This window comes from Macaca thibetana, chromosome 14, assembly GCF_024542745.1.
Source record: "Macaca thibetana thibetana isolate TM-01 chromosome 14, ASM2454274v1, whole genome shotgun sequence".
Taxonomy (NCBI): domain Eukaryota; kingdom Metazoa; phylum Chordata; class Mammalia; order Primates; family Cercopithecidae; genus Macaca; species Macaca thibetana.
This window is the reverse complement of record NC_065591.1, coordinates 52,566,422-52,584,381: the sequence shown is the minus strand read 5'-3', so window position 1 is coordinate 52,584,381 and position 17,960 is coordinate 52,566,422. Positions and strand designations below refer to the sequence as shown.

The window sequence follows — 17,960 nt, the reverse complement described above, 5'->3', positions numbered from 1 at the left end:
CTGCCTTCCCAGAGAGTACTAGTCCAGGATGAGGTTCATTTTCCTGACTTGGGATGCTTTGTATTGTCTCCCTCCACTGAGCCCTCCTCATTGTGTCTGTATGTTTGAAGGAAACAGAAGATAAACAATGGGAGCAAGGACTCACTCTGGGACTTAACTTGAGCCTGGAGCCAGTTTGGGTTCCTCTGGCTCCTTGCTGTCACCTCCTAAAGAAAAGTGGGCTAAGGTCAGAAGGGTGCCTTCTCCCAGACACCTGGATCTGGCATGAAGCTGTCCTAAATCCCAGGCTTCCTGGGAGAGAGTCATGAGGCACACCTATGAGTTTGCTCATCTATAATTCTCATCTACAATCCTTTATGATGTGAAGCCCCACATCAGAGTTAAAGGAAATGCTGTTGACAATTATAAAATACCAAATATAGCTGAATATATTTAAAAATGAACAATAGTAAAAGCCTTGAACATTTTTCCTTGGATGTGAATGGAGTCTTTGGCATTTGGAAATACAATAAGATGAATTAATTGCTGCTTATTAGGCAGTAAGTCAGGAGAAGTGTGAATGTGCCTTCTGTCCTCTGCAGTAGCTGTTACCTGACCGAAATAGCCTCCTTTTGTATTTAGTCCTGCCTTTTCTAATGATAAGCAAATTAGAGATCATAGCTAGAAAAAAAAAATAAAGTGCCCTCCATCCTTTCTCCAAAACCATAATACAGTTCTGTGATGTTTATCTGCTCAAGGGGTATGGCTAGTAATTGCAGAGGTCATGTGAATCCACACAGTACAAGATTAGAAATAACATCTGCAAAATTACTTATTAGGAAAGTATTTTATGTTTTGTCTTTTTCTGAAAAAGTGATTTTGTAAGCAAATTGCTGTCCTTCCTCCCTTGCACTATGTTATGTTGCTGGTTAAAGCACATTTGGAGAAAAAACATTTAATAACTGTCAAGAGTTTTTGAATCCATGGTCGTTTTTTGACTTTACTATTTTTTCTAATGTAGTTGATGGACTTCTATATGAATAAATTAGATTGGAATCCTATCTTTAAATTCTGAAATTATGGCCCATGAATAAACTGTTTGGAAGGTATTGATTATGCTGTTCATTAAAATTCCATATATGGCAGCTATCATATATTGTATATGCAAGCATGTAACCTTTTTATATTATCTTTAAAATTTGTTCATGGTAATGCCTATAGAGTATGAGATAATTGATTTTGCAGAATAATCAAAAACTGGGAAGCAGAAGGAAGAGAAGGGAACAAGACTCCTCTGATATCCAGAATGATCCATGAGATGTCCTCGAGTTTTAAGAGTACAGCACTCCAGCCATGTGCATTTATGATACTGCTTGCCCTCCTCTCATGTATATTACATGTAGATATTTTCCAAACATTGTGTCCATTTCAACCATAAAAAGGAGGCAGTCAGCAGAACAGAGAGCTATAGCAGCAATAACCTTGCTCTGCTTCATGAAATATGAAAGCCTGTTTTTACTTAGGAACAATAACAATTTGTAAGGCTTCAGGCTGATGAGTTTATGCATGACACAGCCTGCTGGACCATGTAGCAGAGGCAGCACGACCATTGAGTATGGTGTGCTGGAAATTGGATAATGACAAAAGTAGGGTAGATGGTGAGACAGGCATCCCGAGTCTCAGGTCAGTTGGACCATTTGTTCTTAGAACCCATCGTCTTCCCCATACAAAGTCCATAGACCCATGGTTCCTGCTCCATGCGTGTTTTCTGCATTGCAGGTCATGGGCTTGGATTGGGGTTCAGTTGGAAAAGGGAGATTTCCCTTTTCTTTCTCCACTCCCCAGACATTTGGCTTTTTATGGCCTCATTCTTTGTAATCTTAGGGATAGAGGGACAGAAAATCAGTAATAAGGAGTCAGTGTGAACTTGTCCAAACTTTTCTAGGATGCAATTTTCTTATTCTTGCTCATATGCATGTGTGTGCTCTGTCTCCCCGCCCACCCGCCCGCCCCGTCTCTGTCTCTCAGAATATTTCCTGTAACCTAAGACTTCATAGAGCATAATTCAGTGTTAACCTAACAGTTTTCCAGGATCAAACAATGTGCTCATCCTTTGTAAATATCATCCACATCTCAGAAATATTGGTGTGAAAACATCTTAAAATTAGTGTGATGTACAAATGTAGCATGTTTTTGAATTTGCCCAGCTTCACTTGTTTGGATAGGTTAGCCGCCTCCTCTTTAGAGCGGGGATGAGTAGTGAGGATAGAGTCGAATGCTTCAAAGTCTGGGATATTAGACTAGAGTGACACAGAGGAGCAATTCGCTCAAGTCTGACACTTAGAGTTATTTTTTCAAAGCCAGGCAGGTATCTTTGGGCTGAAAATGACAATTTAGAGATCCTTCCATTGAAATCTCTTAGCTTGGCATCCTTTTGAATTCCCATTTCAGGATAAGTGGGTCTCTAGTCAGACCGTTGGTTCTGATTTCAAGATATCCTGGTGGTGCTTATTATTTCCAGGGTCACATTAGATTTTAAACAAAACATTTTAATCCTTTTAATTTTCAATATATATTGTAGATAAAGGGGAGATGTTATAAAAATTAAATGAGTAGTCAGAGTAGATCAGCCACAAAAGGTAGGAAATCACTGGTATGGGCATTTTAGTCCATTTGCAGAAAATTGCCTATTCTCAAATAGGTAAGTCAAGTGCAGAAAGAACCTCTACTTGAGATAAAATTTCCTTTCCACACTTAGCTTTCTATTAGGACAGCAGCCAAGAGCTGCCCAAATTTTAACATCCTGCCATCTTCTCACTAGTAGTTTCCTTGACTATATGCATTAAAAAGTATTTGTTTATAATGGAATTTACCCTCATAGCTACAAGTACCTTTAAACCTGGAAGGACATTACACATAAATGTGCAACTTTTAATTTTGTAAATAAAGAACTTAGAAGTCGTTAAATGACTTGATCCACATAATGCAGCTCATTAATGTCAGGCAGGGACAGGTTTGGAGCCAGGTCTCCGGACACCCCAGTGGGTACACCTTTTAGAGTCTTGGAGCAAGTTGATGTGATAAAAGCAATTGATTTGTTCTCCTGCTCTTGAACTCCTGTTTTCATTTAGGTACCTGGTAGGATGCTGGGTAATGAGAGAGTCAAACCTTACTTTGTTTAACAGAAGAAACAGATCATGTTCTGAAGCTGTGTGACAAACAGCAAAGATAGGTGCTTTTCTCCTTTTCCACACTGAGTTCCCTGTTTCAAAAAAGAATATCAAACTTGGATGAAGATTTCAAATGATTTTGAATAACCTGGCAGATGTCAAGCAGCTCAGTAAAGCGGGATGTGGAGATGCAGGGAACTCATTTCCATTTGGACCTGGACTTAGAATTCCTGAGCTGCCCCACCCAAGTGTGCACAAACAGATTCTGTATTTGGACAAGCAGAACTGCCTTTGTCTGCAGCACTTCAAACACGTGGAACTCTTCGGGTCTGTGAGAGGCTCCACGATGTTCTGGAATGGAGCCAAGCCCTCAAGTTTTTTTGTAGTTATGGGTCACACGTGTCAGGCAGGCAAGACATCTGTGCTGCCATTTTCCAATCCCCCTAGCCTGGGCCCCAGAGAAGTTGTAAGGCTTATTCTGTGCTGAGGAAGGCACCTGTGGTCATACCTGTGCCATTACCTCAGTTTCAGAAACCCGCCTTGAGAGCATTTATAACCCCCTTGTTAGGGATTGAGTGGCGTGGGGGCTGGAGTCCAAAGTGACTTGTCAAAGAGAAACCAATGGATTTGTATTGATGTCAGGGTGGTGGCGATGGGGAATGGAGTAGGTGTGACTAGGGCTATGGTTTCTGTTCACGGGCTACCCTCTGAGGGAGTGGACCAGCGTGGAGCAGGTGAAGCCACAGAATAGCCAACAGTAGATCGCCTGACACTGAAGTCTGCATGTGTGGGCCCAGTTTGTCAGTTTATCATAAAATCCCGTCCACTTCAAGATTTGCCCTTTTCTTGGCATCCTCAGTATCTGAAATGTTTCAAATCTTAAAAGGTGAGCTGAGGAAGCTAGCTTTAGGTTAGAACGTTTGACAGATTAGCAAATGGAGCCCCAAGTCGAAGAATGCCATTTGATGAGAAGGAGATAACATCAGCGAAAGGATCATTCTGAGTCACTTTGGCCATTCTATTGAGACCCAAGAATCCTGTCAGCTTGCAGGGCCCTTGGAGTGTCACTCGGCCATGGGAGGTGTCATTACAGATGTTCATAATGACCTTGTGCATCCATGAAAAGCTGTTATTTGAGGCTCCTTAGTTTTTCAGTCACAGCCAGAGTAATATATAAGACATAAAAAATTAATGTAGCTGGGCACAGTGGTTCACGTCTGTAATCCCAGCACTTTGGGAGGCCAAGGCGGGTGGATCATCTGAGGTCGAGAGTTCACGACCAGCCTGACCAACATGGTGAAACCCCGTCTCTACTAAAAAGACAAATACAAAAATTAGCCGGGCGTGGTGGCACATGCTTGTAATCCCAGCTACTCAGGACGCTGAGGCAGGAGAATCGCTTGAGCTTGGGAAGCGGAGGTTGCAGTGAATTGAGATCGTGCCACTGCACTCCAGCCCGGGTAACAAGAGTGAAACTCCGTCTCAAAAAAAACAAAAAAAAGAAAATAATGGAAGTGTTAGGCTCTGTTTTCTTTTCTCCCCTCCCCTCCCCTCCCCTCCCCTCCCTTTCCTTTCCTTTTTTCCTCCCTTCCTCCTTCCCCCTTTCTCCCTCCCACCCTCCCTGTCTTCCTTCCTTTTCTCCCTCCCACCCTCCCTGTCTTCCTTCCTTTTCTCCCTCCCACCCTCCCTGTCTTCCTTCCTTTTCTCCCTCCCACCCTCCCTTTCTTCCTTCCTTTTCTCCCTCCCACCCTCCCTTTCTTCCTTCCTTTTCTCCCTCCCACCCTCCCTTTCTTCCTTCCTTTTCTCCCTCCCACCCTCCCTTTCTTCCTTCCTTTTCTCCCTCCCACCCTCCCTTTCTTCCTTCCTTTTCTCCCTCCCACCCTCCCTTTCTTCCTTCCTTTTCTCCCTCCCACCCTCCCTGTCTTCCTTCCTTTTCTCCCTCCCACCCTCCCTGTCTTCCTTCCTTTTCTCCCTCCCACCCTCCCTGTCTTCCTTCCTTTTCTCCCTCCCACCCTCCCTGTCTTCCTTCCTTTTCTCCCTCCCACCCTCCCTTTCTTCCTTCCTTTTCTCCCTCCCACCCTCCCTTTCTTCCTTCCTTTTCTCCCTCCCACCCTCCCTTTCTTCCTTCCTTTTCTCCCTCCCACCCTCCCTTTCTTCCTTCCTTTTCTCCCTCCCACCCTCCCTTTCTTCCTTCCTTTTCTCCCTCCCACCCTCCCTGTCTTCCTTCCTTTTCTCCCTCCCACCCTCCCTTTCTTCCTTCCTTTTCTCCCTCCCACCCTCCCTGTCTTCCTTCCTTTTCTCCCTCCCACCCTCCCTGTCTTCCCTCCTTTTCTCCCTCCCACCCTCCCTGTCTTCCCTCCTTTTCTCCCTCCCACCCTCCCTGTCTTCCCTCCTTTTCTCCCTCCCACCCTCCCTGTCTTCCCTCCTTTTCTCCCTCCCACCCTCCCTGTCTTCCCTCCTTTTCTCCCTCCCACCCTCCCTGTCTTCCCTCCTTTTCTCCCTCCCACCCTCCCTGTCTTCCCTCCTTTTCTCCCTCCCACCCTCCCTGTCTTCCCTCCTTTTCTCCCTCCCACCCTCCCTGTCTTCCCTCCTTTTCTCCCTCCCACCCTCCCTGTCTTCCCTCCTTTTCTCCCTCCCACCCTCCCTGTCTTCCCTGTGTTCCTTCCTTTTCTCCCTCCCCACCCTCCCTGTGTTCCTTCCTTTTCTCCCTCCCACCCTCCCTGTCTTCCTTCCTTTTCTCCCTCCCACCCTCCCTGTCTTCCCTCCTTTTCTCCCTCCCACCCTCCCTGTCTTCCCTCCTTTTCTCCCTCCCACCCTCCCTGTCTTCCCTCCTTTTCTCCCTCCCACCCTCCCTGTCTTCCCTCCTTTTCTCCCTCCCACCCTCCCTGTCTTCCCTCCTTTTCTCCCTCCCACCCTCCCTGTCTTCCCTCCTTTTCTCCCTCCCACCCTCCCTGTCTTCCCTCCTTTTCTCCCTCCCACCTTCCCTGTCTTCCTTCCTTCTTTTCTTTCTGATGGGGTCTTGCTCTATTGCGCAGGCTTGAGTGCAGTGGCTTGATGAACACAGCTCACTGCAGCCTTGACCTCCCAGGTTCAAGCAATCCTCCCACCTCAGCCTTTTGAGTAGCCGGAACCACAGAAGTGCACCACCACACCTGGCTAATTTTATTTTTTGTGTAGACAGGGTCTCTCTATGTAGCCCAGGCTAGTCTTGAACTCCTGGGCCCAAGTAATCCTCCCACCTCAGCCTCGCATAGTGATGGGATTATAGGTGTGAGCCACCACGCCTGGCCCTTCCCCTTTCCCTTTTTCTTTATTGGCTGTTTTTCAAAGGTTAATGTAAGCTTTTTGCAAATTCACATGGTCTTCCCGACAGTTACAGGGCAAAGTAGTATCTACACCCTGGGAACACCTAGCAGATCTTTCTTAGAAGCCCCTAACAGTTGTTTATGGGCTTTGATTTTTTAAAAAACTCCTTTGGCCTTGCTTGTGACGCCTTGATGTGTTTTTTTCATCACCTTTGTTTATATCAGTAAGCATTCTAGCACCCTCTCTGCTGGTACTTGGTGTCTTAGCCTGAAGCTCCCTTTGACGTTCCCTGGAGGTGGAAAGCACTCTTTTTATTTTGATGTCACCATTTTGTTTTTGCTTTGATGGCATTTGGGCCTGGAGTATAGACCCTCTATTGGCACCGGGAGCCTTTATATGCCTACAAGGCTCAAAGCCCTGCCTGTGCCCGCTGGACCTGTCTCATATCAGGAGGCTGACTGTTTCTCCGTCTGTCCTGGGGAAGCCATAGAACCAGTGCAAAGGAGTTGGGGGGTAGTTTTTTATTATTGCTGTTGTTGGGTGCCCTTCTCAATCATTGCCTTTCTAGATAGCCATCTGGATCACCGATTCTTCCTAAAATGTGAGAAGGCCCACACCCCTATGCATTTTATTGTTTCCAATTATTATATGTTTGTGTACATACGTACATAGATATATATATATATTTTTTTTTAACCAAAGAAGAAAAGAAAACATCCCTTTGTATGCAATCCTTTTAACAAATTGTTTATTATTATATCCAGGTAACAAGCATGGTAAGTATTTTCACCAAACTGAGTATTCTGTATTTTAGCTGTGCTTGGCAGACTTTTTTGGCTAGCTTTGTGTTATTAGCCTTGGCTTTCCTAGAAAAGATCTGTTTAGGAAAAGGAGAAACCACGTACCTGTAGCATCCCCTAGGCTCTTGGCTTTAGTACGAACCCATGTAGCCTTAGCCCCACGGCGGGGATACCTGAGAAAGCATGCGCCCCGCCAGCATGCTGCTTGGCCCTGTTACCCCACCCCCTGCTGCTTCTGAGCCTCCCCAACCAGGTGTCTGCAGGGCTTCCAGGCCTTGCATGACCCCAGCAGCTCCTGGGACCGTGGTCCTGTGACAGCCAGGACACACAGATAGGGCTCCTCGAGCTCTGGACGGTCCTACCCCAGTCCACAGCTACATGTCTTCGCTCACCCCTCCTGCCATCCGTTTGCTTAAAAGCAGGTCCTTTATTTTTTTTTTTTCTACCTTAAATGTTTTAAGTAATTGGAGAAATCTCCTGGAAGCTGAAAAGCTAAATAAACACATTGTCCACTCTTCTGAGAGGCTTCACATTCTGTTGGAAAATGGATTTAATCCCTACAAAAAAGCGTTGCCCCATTGGGTCTTCCCAGTAAATGTTGAGAGGTATGGTAGGTTGAGTGTGGTTTAGCCTTCTGGCTGTGTTATTTATCCATGCATGTTTGCTTTTTTGGCCTATTTTGTGGCTCTGTATTTTAGTCCATGTGCTCGTGGCTGTGCCTGTGTAACCTGCCTGGTAGCCATGCGTTATGTATTAAGTCGGTGTGTCACTGTCACCTTCAAGGATCAGACTGCAAAGGATAAGGCCCTTCAGCACATGGCAGCCATGTCCTCAGCCCAGATCGTCTCTGCCACTGCCATTCACAACAAGCTGGGGCTGCCTGGGATTCCACGCCCGACCTTCCCAGGGGCGCCCGGGGTAAGTCATGAGCTCAGTCCAGTAATGACAGCTGCTGGGGTTGGGGTTGGCATGGGCCAGTGTTAAGCCTCCCACCTCCATTTCTTGTCACGTGGGTCAGGTATGTGAGAGGGCAAAGGCTACCTTGTCAACTGATAACTGAGTCTAAATGGTGAAAGTAAGGAGGGAAGGGAGGCAGAGAGCTAGAGAGAAAGAGAGGGATAGGAGAAGGAGGAGGAGAAGAAGAAGAAAAGAAAAAATGAAAAGGAAGAGGGAGAAAATCAGAAGAGGAAGGAATTCTGAGTCCCTGAAGACATGGAATTAAATGTGCCTTTCTGGGTTGGGCTCAGGCCTCTTCTCTCTTTATCTTTTTCCTGGCCCTTGGTCTCTGTCCCTCTGTCTTCAGGGGCAGCTAGCCCCTAAAGGGACAAGGTATTCTATTAACATTTACAATTTTGACACCTACCAAAGGCTGAGAAGCGTAGCATTATGTTGTAATCTCAATCCTCCAGGTAATCTTAAATGCTTCTTATTGTCATTGCCATTTTGCAGATGAAAAAGCTGAGGTTATTCAGTAGCAAAACAAGAGTTTGGATAGCTGGGATCCTAGTGGAATGGATAGTGATGTCAAGAAGCAGCCCCAGGGCTGCTTGACTCCTGAGGCTGCTCTTTCCCTCCTCTATGTCATGCTGCGTCTCCAGCCCACACCAGTCGCTGCAGGGAAGCTCTCTGCGGAGATGCTGCCTGCATTGCCTCTTGGAGCTCCTGGCCTTGTTCAAGCTTTGTCCTCTGCCTTGCTGGGCCTTCAGTGCTATTGAGGCAGAATATTATGCAGGGAATGTTTCAGAATGGAGGGAGGGTACATGGATAAATCAATCAGTTGAAATATTTGTAAGCACCCTGCAGCACACCCAGATCTTTGCTTAGGTGTAAGGAAAACACTGAGGAGCTGCTGCCTGCCTCCGCCCTTGGGGGGATTTTCAGGAAGGAGGAGCTAGAGGGAGCTCTGGGTTGCCAGGCCAAGAATATAGGTTGTGGTCTTGTGCAAGTGGTGACTGCATTTGCACTCTGGCAAGGCGATTCTGTTGGGTGATCAAACCTGCTGTCTTTTAGCAGGGGTTGCGATGCGTAGGCATCCTAAACTGTGCTTTGAAGTAAACTCGTAAGTCTGAGGCCTCTGCATTTTGCCTTCCAGTTCTGGCCGGGAATGATTCAAACAGGGCAGCCAGGATCCTCACAAGAGTAAGTCTTGAGGGGTGGGCACTGACAACTAGGGGCTGGTCCCTGCCCACCTGGGGAGAGCTTTTCCTGGGCCATACTGTCTCAGGGCCTGGAGGAGAAAGGAGCATTACACTGAAGTCCCAGAAGGCATCCCCTCCTTATTGTCTACTGAGGCCCCTAGCAGAAAAGAGACTGGCTTTTCAGATCTGGGAGAGGTGGAAGCACCTCACTGCCACCTTAAGTATTAGCAGTCGTCCAGCTGGAATCAAGAAGTGAACCCCTCTTCCTTCATGGTATTGAAGGCTGAGCTGTGGTCTTCCTTGCCTGAGAAAGGGCGGCACAGGTATTCCTCTAGCCCATTTCATTCTGGCTGGCCCTGTGGTAGGGTGGCTAGTAGACAAATCCTACTGATGCCTTGGGGGCAAGAAAAGAAAGATCAGTAAACTGGAAAATAAGGGCTATTTTGGGATAAAAGAAAGGAAATCCTGCCTGTATGCTGTAAAAAACCTTGCACTGTTTGGCCTAGAGAAGGAGAGCCTGAAGCATGTCCCACACTTTGCCTAGAAGCGGTGACTGCTTGACCTCAGAGGTTCAAAGGCAGATGTCACAGCACAAGGAATTAAGGCTGTCTTTCCAGCGTGTCCCACTGAACTGGCATGAGGCTTGGTGGTTTGATCCCTAGCTGGCTGCTGGTCTCTGTTGGTTTATGGCAAAGGCAGAGGCTACCACCTGCAGTGCAGGCAGGGACCACAGCAGTGAAGGACCTCCCACTGGGAGGCCATGGTGGGACCTGGATAATAGCCGCTGCTGCAGATGTGATCTCTGACTCTGTCTGCCATCTCTCTGTTCCCAGCGTCAAGCCTTTTGTGCAGCAGGCCTACCCCATCCAGCCAGCAGTCACAGCCCCCATTCCAGGTGAGTCTCCCTGAAACTCCCTTTTGGGAGCACAGCCCCACACAGCTGACAGCTGGGTCTGGCACTTTGTTCCCTGAGTCAAGAGATGCTCAACTTTGCCACAGCTGCACATTGCCCCTGACTTGCAGGATCCTTGGGTAGCCTGGAGCTCAGGAGGGCCACAGGGGTGACCTCTGCCAGGTCCCGATTCCCTTCAGTCATCTCCCAAGAGCTTTTCAGATGGTATAAGAAACAGGAAGCCTCATCGTGATTATCCTCAGAAGGTGAAGTTGCTGCAGCATATTCCTCAATAAAAACTGACCAAGTTAGGCAGTCTAAGTCTTGAGGGTAGATAGGGTTTCATTCACCCTTTCTTAGATAAGTAGATTTTGGTGCCGCTACCTTTCTTCAAAGGAGAGAGTACATGGAAGCTCAAAGTGGAAAACATGAATCTGTCCAGCCTACCTGTCTCCTTCCCCACAAAGCGTACCCCCAATCCCCCTGTATGCATGTAAAAAACCTTGCACTGTTTGGCCTAGAGAAGGAGAGCCTGAAGCATGTCCCACACTTGCCTAGAAGTGGTGACTGCTTGACCTCAGAGGTTCAAAGGTAGATGTCACAGCACAAGGAATTGAGGCTGTCTTTGCAGCGTGTCCCACTGAACTGGCACGAGGCTTGGTGGAATTACTCCTTTGCACTACTCGAGGTATACAGTATTAAAGTCACTGCTCTGCCTTACGGATTCCCCAAACTGAAAATGCTTTCACATATTGCCCTGTTCCCCAGTACCATGGAGCATTCAGAGAGAATATTCTATAGTGCTAGTGACCACAGTCTTCAGGAAGATGGACAAACACAAGAAGTGCGCAGCATGTCCGGGTCTTACAGGAAGTCTTTGGAAGCATTCACTTCTCATTATCCCATCATTCTTGGCTTGGTCCCCAAGTAGACCCCTCGGTCCAGGATGGATGTCCTCATGCTGCAGCCCTTAACTTTAGCTGAAGTTGGCTTAATGAGGAACACGTGCTTTGTGCTTATCTGACTGTTCACCATCACTGGGGTCCCCAGCCAGCATCTATCATCACCTGATTTCTCCCCGCCAGACCTGGTGGAGAGGGGGCTGATGGCGTTTCCTTCTGGGTCATCTGTAGAGCCCTATTCCAGTATTTGCCTGAGGCCCAAGGGGAGGTGAGTGACCACCATCAAAGGTGACAATTGCTCTTTCAGGGTTTGAGCCTGCATCAGCCCCAGCTCCCTCGGTCCCTGCCTGGCAAGGTCGCTCCATTGGCACAACCAAGCTTCGCCTGGTGGAATTTTCAGCTTTTCTCGAGCAGCAGCGAGACCCAGACTCGGTGAGTGTGCCCAGAGAGGTGTGTCTTGAATCCAGGATTTCTTTCCTTTTACTGTTCACCTTCTTGCTTCTCTTTCTTTCCTCCTTTACCGCTGCTCCATGCCTGACAAATATCCTGTGTGAAAACAGGCCTAGTAAAGAATAGCCTTTTGATTAAGTAAAAAGGGATTCCTATTGGCAGATTTGTAGAAAACAGCAGAGCTAGAGGTGTATAATTGTCCTGGACCCCAAGGTGCTGTAGGGAATACTTGAGTCAGAGAGCGGGACATTTGCAAGCTCTTATGTTTTGTAAAATTTAACAAGAAGTAACATTTATTGAGCCTTGCCGTATGCCTGGTCCCATGCAGAGTTATTTAGATATATGATCACAATTCATCCTCATAAAAACCCTAGGAAGCTAGATACTGACTGACAGATAAGGAAACAGTGTAACTTTCCCAAAGTCACACAGTTTATTTAGATATGTGATCACAATTCATCCTCATAAAAACCCTAGGAAGCTAGGTACTGACTGACAAATAAGGAAACAGTATAACTTTCCCAAAGTCACACAGTTAATCTCTGATGGATTAGAGATTCAAGCTCAGGTCCTGAAAACTCTAAAGCCTAAACATTTAGCTGTTATTCCATACTCTCTTTCCAACTCTGTTTTCTCAAGATAGCAAGTTGTTCTGTAAGTGGCCAGCACTTTGGGAGGCTGAGGCGGGCGGATCACAAGGTCAGGAGATCAAGACCATCTTGACCAAAATGGTGAAACCCCATCTCTACTAAAAATACATGGCCATGCTCATGTAGTCCCAGCTACTCGGGAGGCCGAGGCAGGATAATTGGTTGAACCCGGGAGGCGGAGGTTGTGGTGAGCCATGATCGCGCCACTGCACTCCAGCCTGGCAACAGAGCGAGACTCCATCTCAAAAAAATAAAAAAAAGAAGAAGTAACAAAATGGCACTTTAACAGTTTGCCATAGAGTGCAGCACATTATATAATATCATAAATACCAGTAACATTGGCATCTGGACTCTATTTGTCACTTTCTTCTTTCCTACCTCCCCCACCCCTATCTTGTACCCATCGTCCCATTGTTTCTCAGCCAGGCGTTTCCCATACATATGTGATCCTCCCTTCTTCCCCACCCAACAAGCCCCGTACCCTTTCTTCACACCCACTCCTTGGCTGTGAGTATGAGCATTGCATCTGTGTGTGGGTGAGCCCAATCCTTAGTTTGTCTCTGAGATCCTCACCAACTCTCACCACATTCTCTATCTCACCCCATCCTTCCCATCTCTTAAGTCCCAGGCTCTCTGTGTGTTGCCTGCCTTACTGTCATTTCTATTATCGGGAGAAAGTGTCAGGAATGAGTTAAGAGCCTGTGGTAGATAACTGAGATGCTGAACAACTGGAGGTGACCTCTCACGGGAGTGTGTGCACTTCAGCTTGAGGAAAGGCCTCCCGTGGGGCAGAGGGGCTTGACCAGCCATCACCAGAGTGGAGAACCCATATGTGGCCCACTGATGTCTTTGTCCACAAATTGTGAACTTTGGGAGCTGGTGGAAAAATAGAGCTGCTTCCAAATTAGGGGGAAAAAATGAGGGAAGGAATGTAAATTGGGCCCATCAGGACAGTTACAAGCAAATGGGGCTATTGGGACCAGGAAGGAGAAGTGAAGGCCAATTGGATGACTCCTTCCAAGCAGCTGAGTGGCTAACAGGAAGAGTGATGGTGAGGGTTCCATCCATCTAAGTGGAAGGCATTAAGACAGACTGAAAGATGCCCTGCGTTACTCTGTACTGCTGGTTCTTTTTGGGAAGCTGACTTAGTTCTTTGGTTGAAGGCTGGGCTTTGGCCCAGATACTGCTTCTGCCTCTTGTAACTCATGTTTCCATGACACTTTGTTGTTTACGGAGTACTTTGTGGTTGAGTATTTCATTCCGTCCTCATAGTATCCCATCAGATAGGTTCTGTTTTTCCTGTGATAGGTTCTGTTTCTCCATTTTATGGATAAAGAAACTGAGGCCCAGACATACTAAATGACTTACTCAAGATATCTAGTCAGTAAACAGAGGGTACCAGGAGCCCAAATCTTGTATTTCAATGCCCCCTTTTCACTGTCGTAAAAGACCACCTCCCAATTTTGAGGGTCTCTTGAATTGTCTTTTCAGTCTGAATATCTCCTGTGTGAGCAAATTTCTCTTTGCATATGACCGTTTTTTTTTTTTTTTTTTTTTTTTAGGAAACAGCTCCAAGGCACTGGAAGGCAAAAGTCCCCACGTGATTTTTGCTTCCCTGGTTAAAATACTGTGGAATCATTTATAAAAATTCTCTCTTTTTAAAAGAAATTAAAATATTGTAGTAGCTCCCTCATTGTTAACTGTACTCTCCAGTTATGGACCTCTTAGGGCCCAGAAGGCTTGATTGCCTTTTTTTGTTGTATTTGTTGGGCTAAATATTTTGAATCATTCAGACCATTCTACAAACATTCATGTGCAAGAAGCTGCACAGGAGAGGGGCTCATTGCTACCCAGACAGCCACAGCCTCAGCCCCTGGGGAGTAGAATGCCTAGTAGGGGAGACAGACACGAAACAGATGATTATCTGAGAGATCATTGCAACGTGCTGTGACTTCTAGGAAGGAAGAATACTGAACGCTGTAAGTAACAGGAAACAGGGCAAGCTTCCTTGTGGAAGTAGCCCTTAAGCTGAGAGATGGAGGATTGGACAGGGAGAGAATAAGGGAGCAGAATATTCCAGAGGTGATGAAGCTGAAGTGTATGTGGCAGTATATTAAATCGGTGACTATTGTAGGAAAGTCAGGACCCACTAAGTCACTAGAGTAGAGGTCAGAGATAAGTGTTTTAGGTACATTCAGAATACGCATAATAATCTGAATGGGTAAGCTGGATCTGGCCTGCTGTTGAATAAAAAAGCTTGACCTATATAGACTCCAACACGTGACTTAAAAGGCCCTGAAATGAAGGCAGGCCTGGTGTAACACCCTTGGGCCCTTTGAGAAAGATAGTTATATTTTAGGGGATATGAATTGGGGACTGAGAGAAATTAGAATTTATTTAACAAGTACTTTTTGAGCACCAACTGCATGCCAGCCACTGTTTCAGGTGTTAGAAATTCGGTAGTGAACAAAACAAAGTTCTTTTTCTCATGGAGCCCACACTTGGGTGGAGAACACAAGAACTACCCAAGCAAATAAATACTCAGTATGTCAGGGGATGCTAACTGCTTATGTGGAATAATGGTCCTTTGTCACAACTGATTTTGTTTTTGTTTTTTTTTTTTTGAGATAGGGTCTTACTGTGTTCCCCAGGCTGGCCTAAACTCCTGGGCTGAAGTGATCCTCATGCCTCAGGCTCCCGAGTAGCTGGGACTACAGTTATGCACTGCCATGCCCCAGCCTTCTTCACAATTGAAAGTTACTTGCTTTTTGGATTAAAAGTGTATAATTTCAGAAAATAATTCCCCCAATAGATATGTTGATGTTTCTGGCTTGTATTATGTACTAAGTGATGTGCATTAGACATTACCAACCAGAGCTCTATCACTGCTGTGAAATTATTTTGCCTAACCTCAGTCGCTATTGTTGGTGTTGCTTCTGATATTCCCATGTTACAAACACTCATTCTGCAGTTGAACACAAGTGATTTAATGTGTGCAAATGAATGTGGCAGATTGTGAATAGGATCTATATTTGATTTTAGTGGACATGTGAGGGCCCGAAGGTTGGTTCTTGTGCTAGAGGGAAAAAGTGGTGGCTGACCAGTTGAAATGATGGAGAATTAATAAAATTATTTAAAGCATTTGACAGTGTCTTAAGTACCAGCCTCTCAAGTTAAATACTGTGTGCTTTGTTGGACAAACACAAGGTGCTATTACAATCAAGGTATAATGGTACTTCAGGGCTAAGGTTACGCTGAAAAATTTGTATCATGTAGATAGTTTCTTTGGCTCTTAGAGTTTTTGTGACTTCTCAGACTTTAATTTTGCTATATTTTTACTCCAACAACAGAAACATTAAGGCCATCTAAAATAAACTCAGCTGATACATTTTAACAAATTTGGGCATACAGTACTTAAAATTTAACATCCAACATTAACCACATTAATTTGATAAGGAAGCAAACAAAGTGACCAATAATTAAAGGGCCCTAAACAAGTTAAACTTTGCATTTGGATTCTCTAGATCTTTGTTACAGACAGACATGTACATAGGTTTCCCCCTACTTCCATGTAATGGCTTAGGCTCATTAGACCCAAGGGGTTATAAAGTATTTTTAGTAGAGAAGAGAACTGATAGGTATTGCTGGCAAAAAAAAGAAACTATGTAGCCAGGTTCCATGCTATTTGTCATTAGTGACTTCTTTCATGTTTACTGAGCTCTGTGAGGTAGGTTATTCTATTCCTTTCTATGGAAGAGGCTTAGAGAGATGCTGCCTTATAATAGCCAGCTTTGCACCCCAGCCTGCCTGTACCATCTCTTAAGAGAAGATAAGACATGATTGCTGGCCGGGTGCGATGGCTTATGCCTGTAATCCCAGCACTTTGGGAGGCCAAGGTGGGTGGATCACTTGAGGTCAGAAGTTTAAGACCAGCCTGGCCAACATGGTGAAACCCTATCTCTACTAAAAATACAAAAATTGGCTGGGCATGGTGGAGGGTACCTATAATCCCAGCTACTCGGGAGTCTGAGGCAGGAGAATCGCTTGAACTCAAAAGGCAGAGGTTGCAGTGAGCTGAGATTGCGCCACTGCACTCCAGCCTGGGTGACAAGAGTGAAACTCCGTCTCAAAAAAAGACATGGTTGCACACTTTGGTACCAGCAAAGCCAAGAGAAGAACCTTAGTTTGTCTCCTCTTTAGTCTGAAGTGGCCTTAGAACCAGCGTTTTCTGAAATTTACTTGTTGGCTCACCACATATGTCACCCTTGCCAACACTGAAGACTTCTTCACAACCCCTCCACTCCTAGCAATAGTGATGGCCAACATTTACTAAATATTTTCTGTGTGCCAACACTATGCATTATCTTATGTAATCCTTATGAAGTAGCTTGCCCAGTGTTAGACAGTCAACTGACATGGGAAATAGGATTTAGATCCAGGTCTCCACATCCTGAGATTGTGACCAAAAGGCTGTACGGTCCATTTGTATCTGATGAGTAGTCTGTTTTTGTAGCCCAGGGCTATAAGGAGCCAATGGGAGAATAATTAGGGGGATGATCGCCCCCTGCTGGCTCCGTGTCGTGTGTAAACCAGACAGCAGCTTCCCCAAGTTGGTGGTGGTTTATGTTGGAGGAGAACCAGCGAATCAGTCCCTCTGTTACCTTTGGCTCTACTAGAAGCTAAGAGAAAAACAGCAGAGGGTGAAGAAAGGAAGGCAGAGTGTAAAAAACAGAGACTATTTGAGTTGGAAATACACTTTCTACATGATTTCAGTGTTGCATATCAAAGGACCTCAAGTGTTAAGTGTGATATCCTCCACCCAGGGTGGGCTATTTAAAAGGGGCCTCCCTGAAATCAGGGTCCAGTTTCTGGAGGCCAAGTTAGGTAGATGAAAACCTGGCCTGGCTGAGCTGTCAGCTAAATCCTGAAAGTACATAGGGAGTGGTTTTCCTGATAAAGCCTGGAGTGATTCCTCCACCTCAATTCTGGGGCACAGTGGGTTCCTCCAGCCCTCCACAGGGCAGCAGCTGGCAAAGCCCTGCCTGCTCAAACTGCCCGGGCACCAGGCTATGTGTCTCCTGCCTGTTTTGGTCTGGATGCCACAGTGAGCAGGAGCCAGGAAGAGAGCACAGAAGGGATTTACTTAGGCGGGAGTTACACAACCAGAGGAGGGAAGAGTTGGGGGTGGAGAAAGAGGCAAAGAGATTGTTCTCTTTAGATTTTGAGGAAGCACTCACTGCCTTGCAGAAGAGAAGTTCCGTGACACAGTACAGGAACAAACCCAATCAGGGAAGGCACACATTCGCTCAACATATGAAACTGATTTATTTTTATTTTTATTGTTTTAATTGAGACAGGGTCTCACTGCATTGCTCAGGCTTGAATGTAGTGGCACAGTCACAGCTGACTGCAGCCTCGACCTCCCAGGCTCAAGGGATTGTCCCATCTCAGCCTCCCAAGTAGCTGGGACTATAGGCATGCGCCACCACGCGCAGCAGATTTCTGTATTTTTAGTAGAGATGGGGTTTTACCATGTTGCCCAAGCTGGTCTTGAACTCCTGGGCTCAAGCGATCCACCCACCTCAGCCTCCCAAAGTGCTGGGATTACAGGTGTGAGCCACCATACCCAACCAAGAAACTTATTTATATATTATGTCAATAATGATCACCAGC

At 46.0% G+C, this 17,960-nt stretch overlaps 1 protein-coding gene across 9 annotated transcripts in view; it reads left to right on the top strand.

Moving 5' to 3' along the window:
- The window catches only part of TEAD1 (TEA domain transcription factor 1), a 270,999-nt gene that overhangs the window by 198,925 nt on the left and 54,114 nt on the right, over positions 1–17,960 (top strand). For 8 of the 9 annotated variants that reach the window (XM_050757431.1, XM_050757428.1, XM_050757427.1 and 5 more), the window contains 4 exons: positions 8,039–8,173; positions 9,348–9,394; positions 10,227–10,288; positions 11,495–11,619. In XM_050757431.1, the coding sequence (XP_050613388.1) occupies positions 8,039–8,173; positions 9,348–9,394; positions 10,227–10,288; positions 11,495–11,619 (369 nt within the window). Of the gene's footprint in view, positions 1–7,167; positions 7,232–8,038; positions 8,174–9,347; positions 9,395–10,226; positions 10,289–11,494; positions 11,620–17,960 lie in introns of those variants that run through there. The other variant, XM_050757432.1, reaches the window with a different exon arrangement.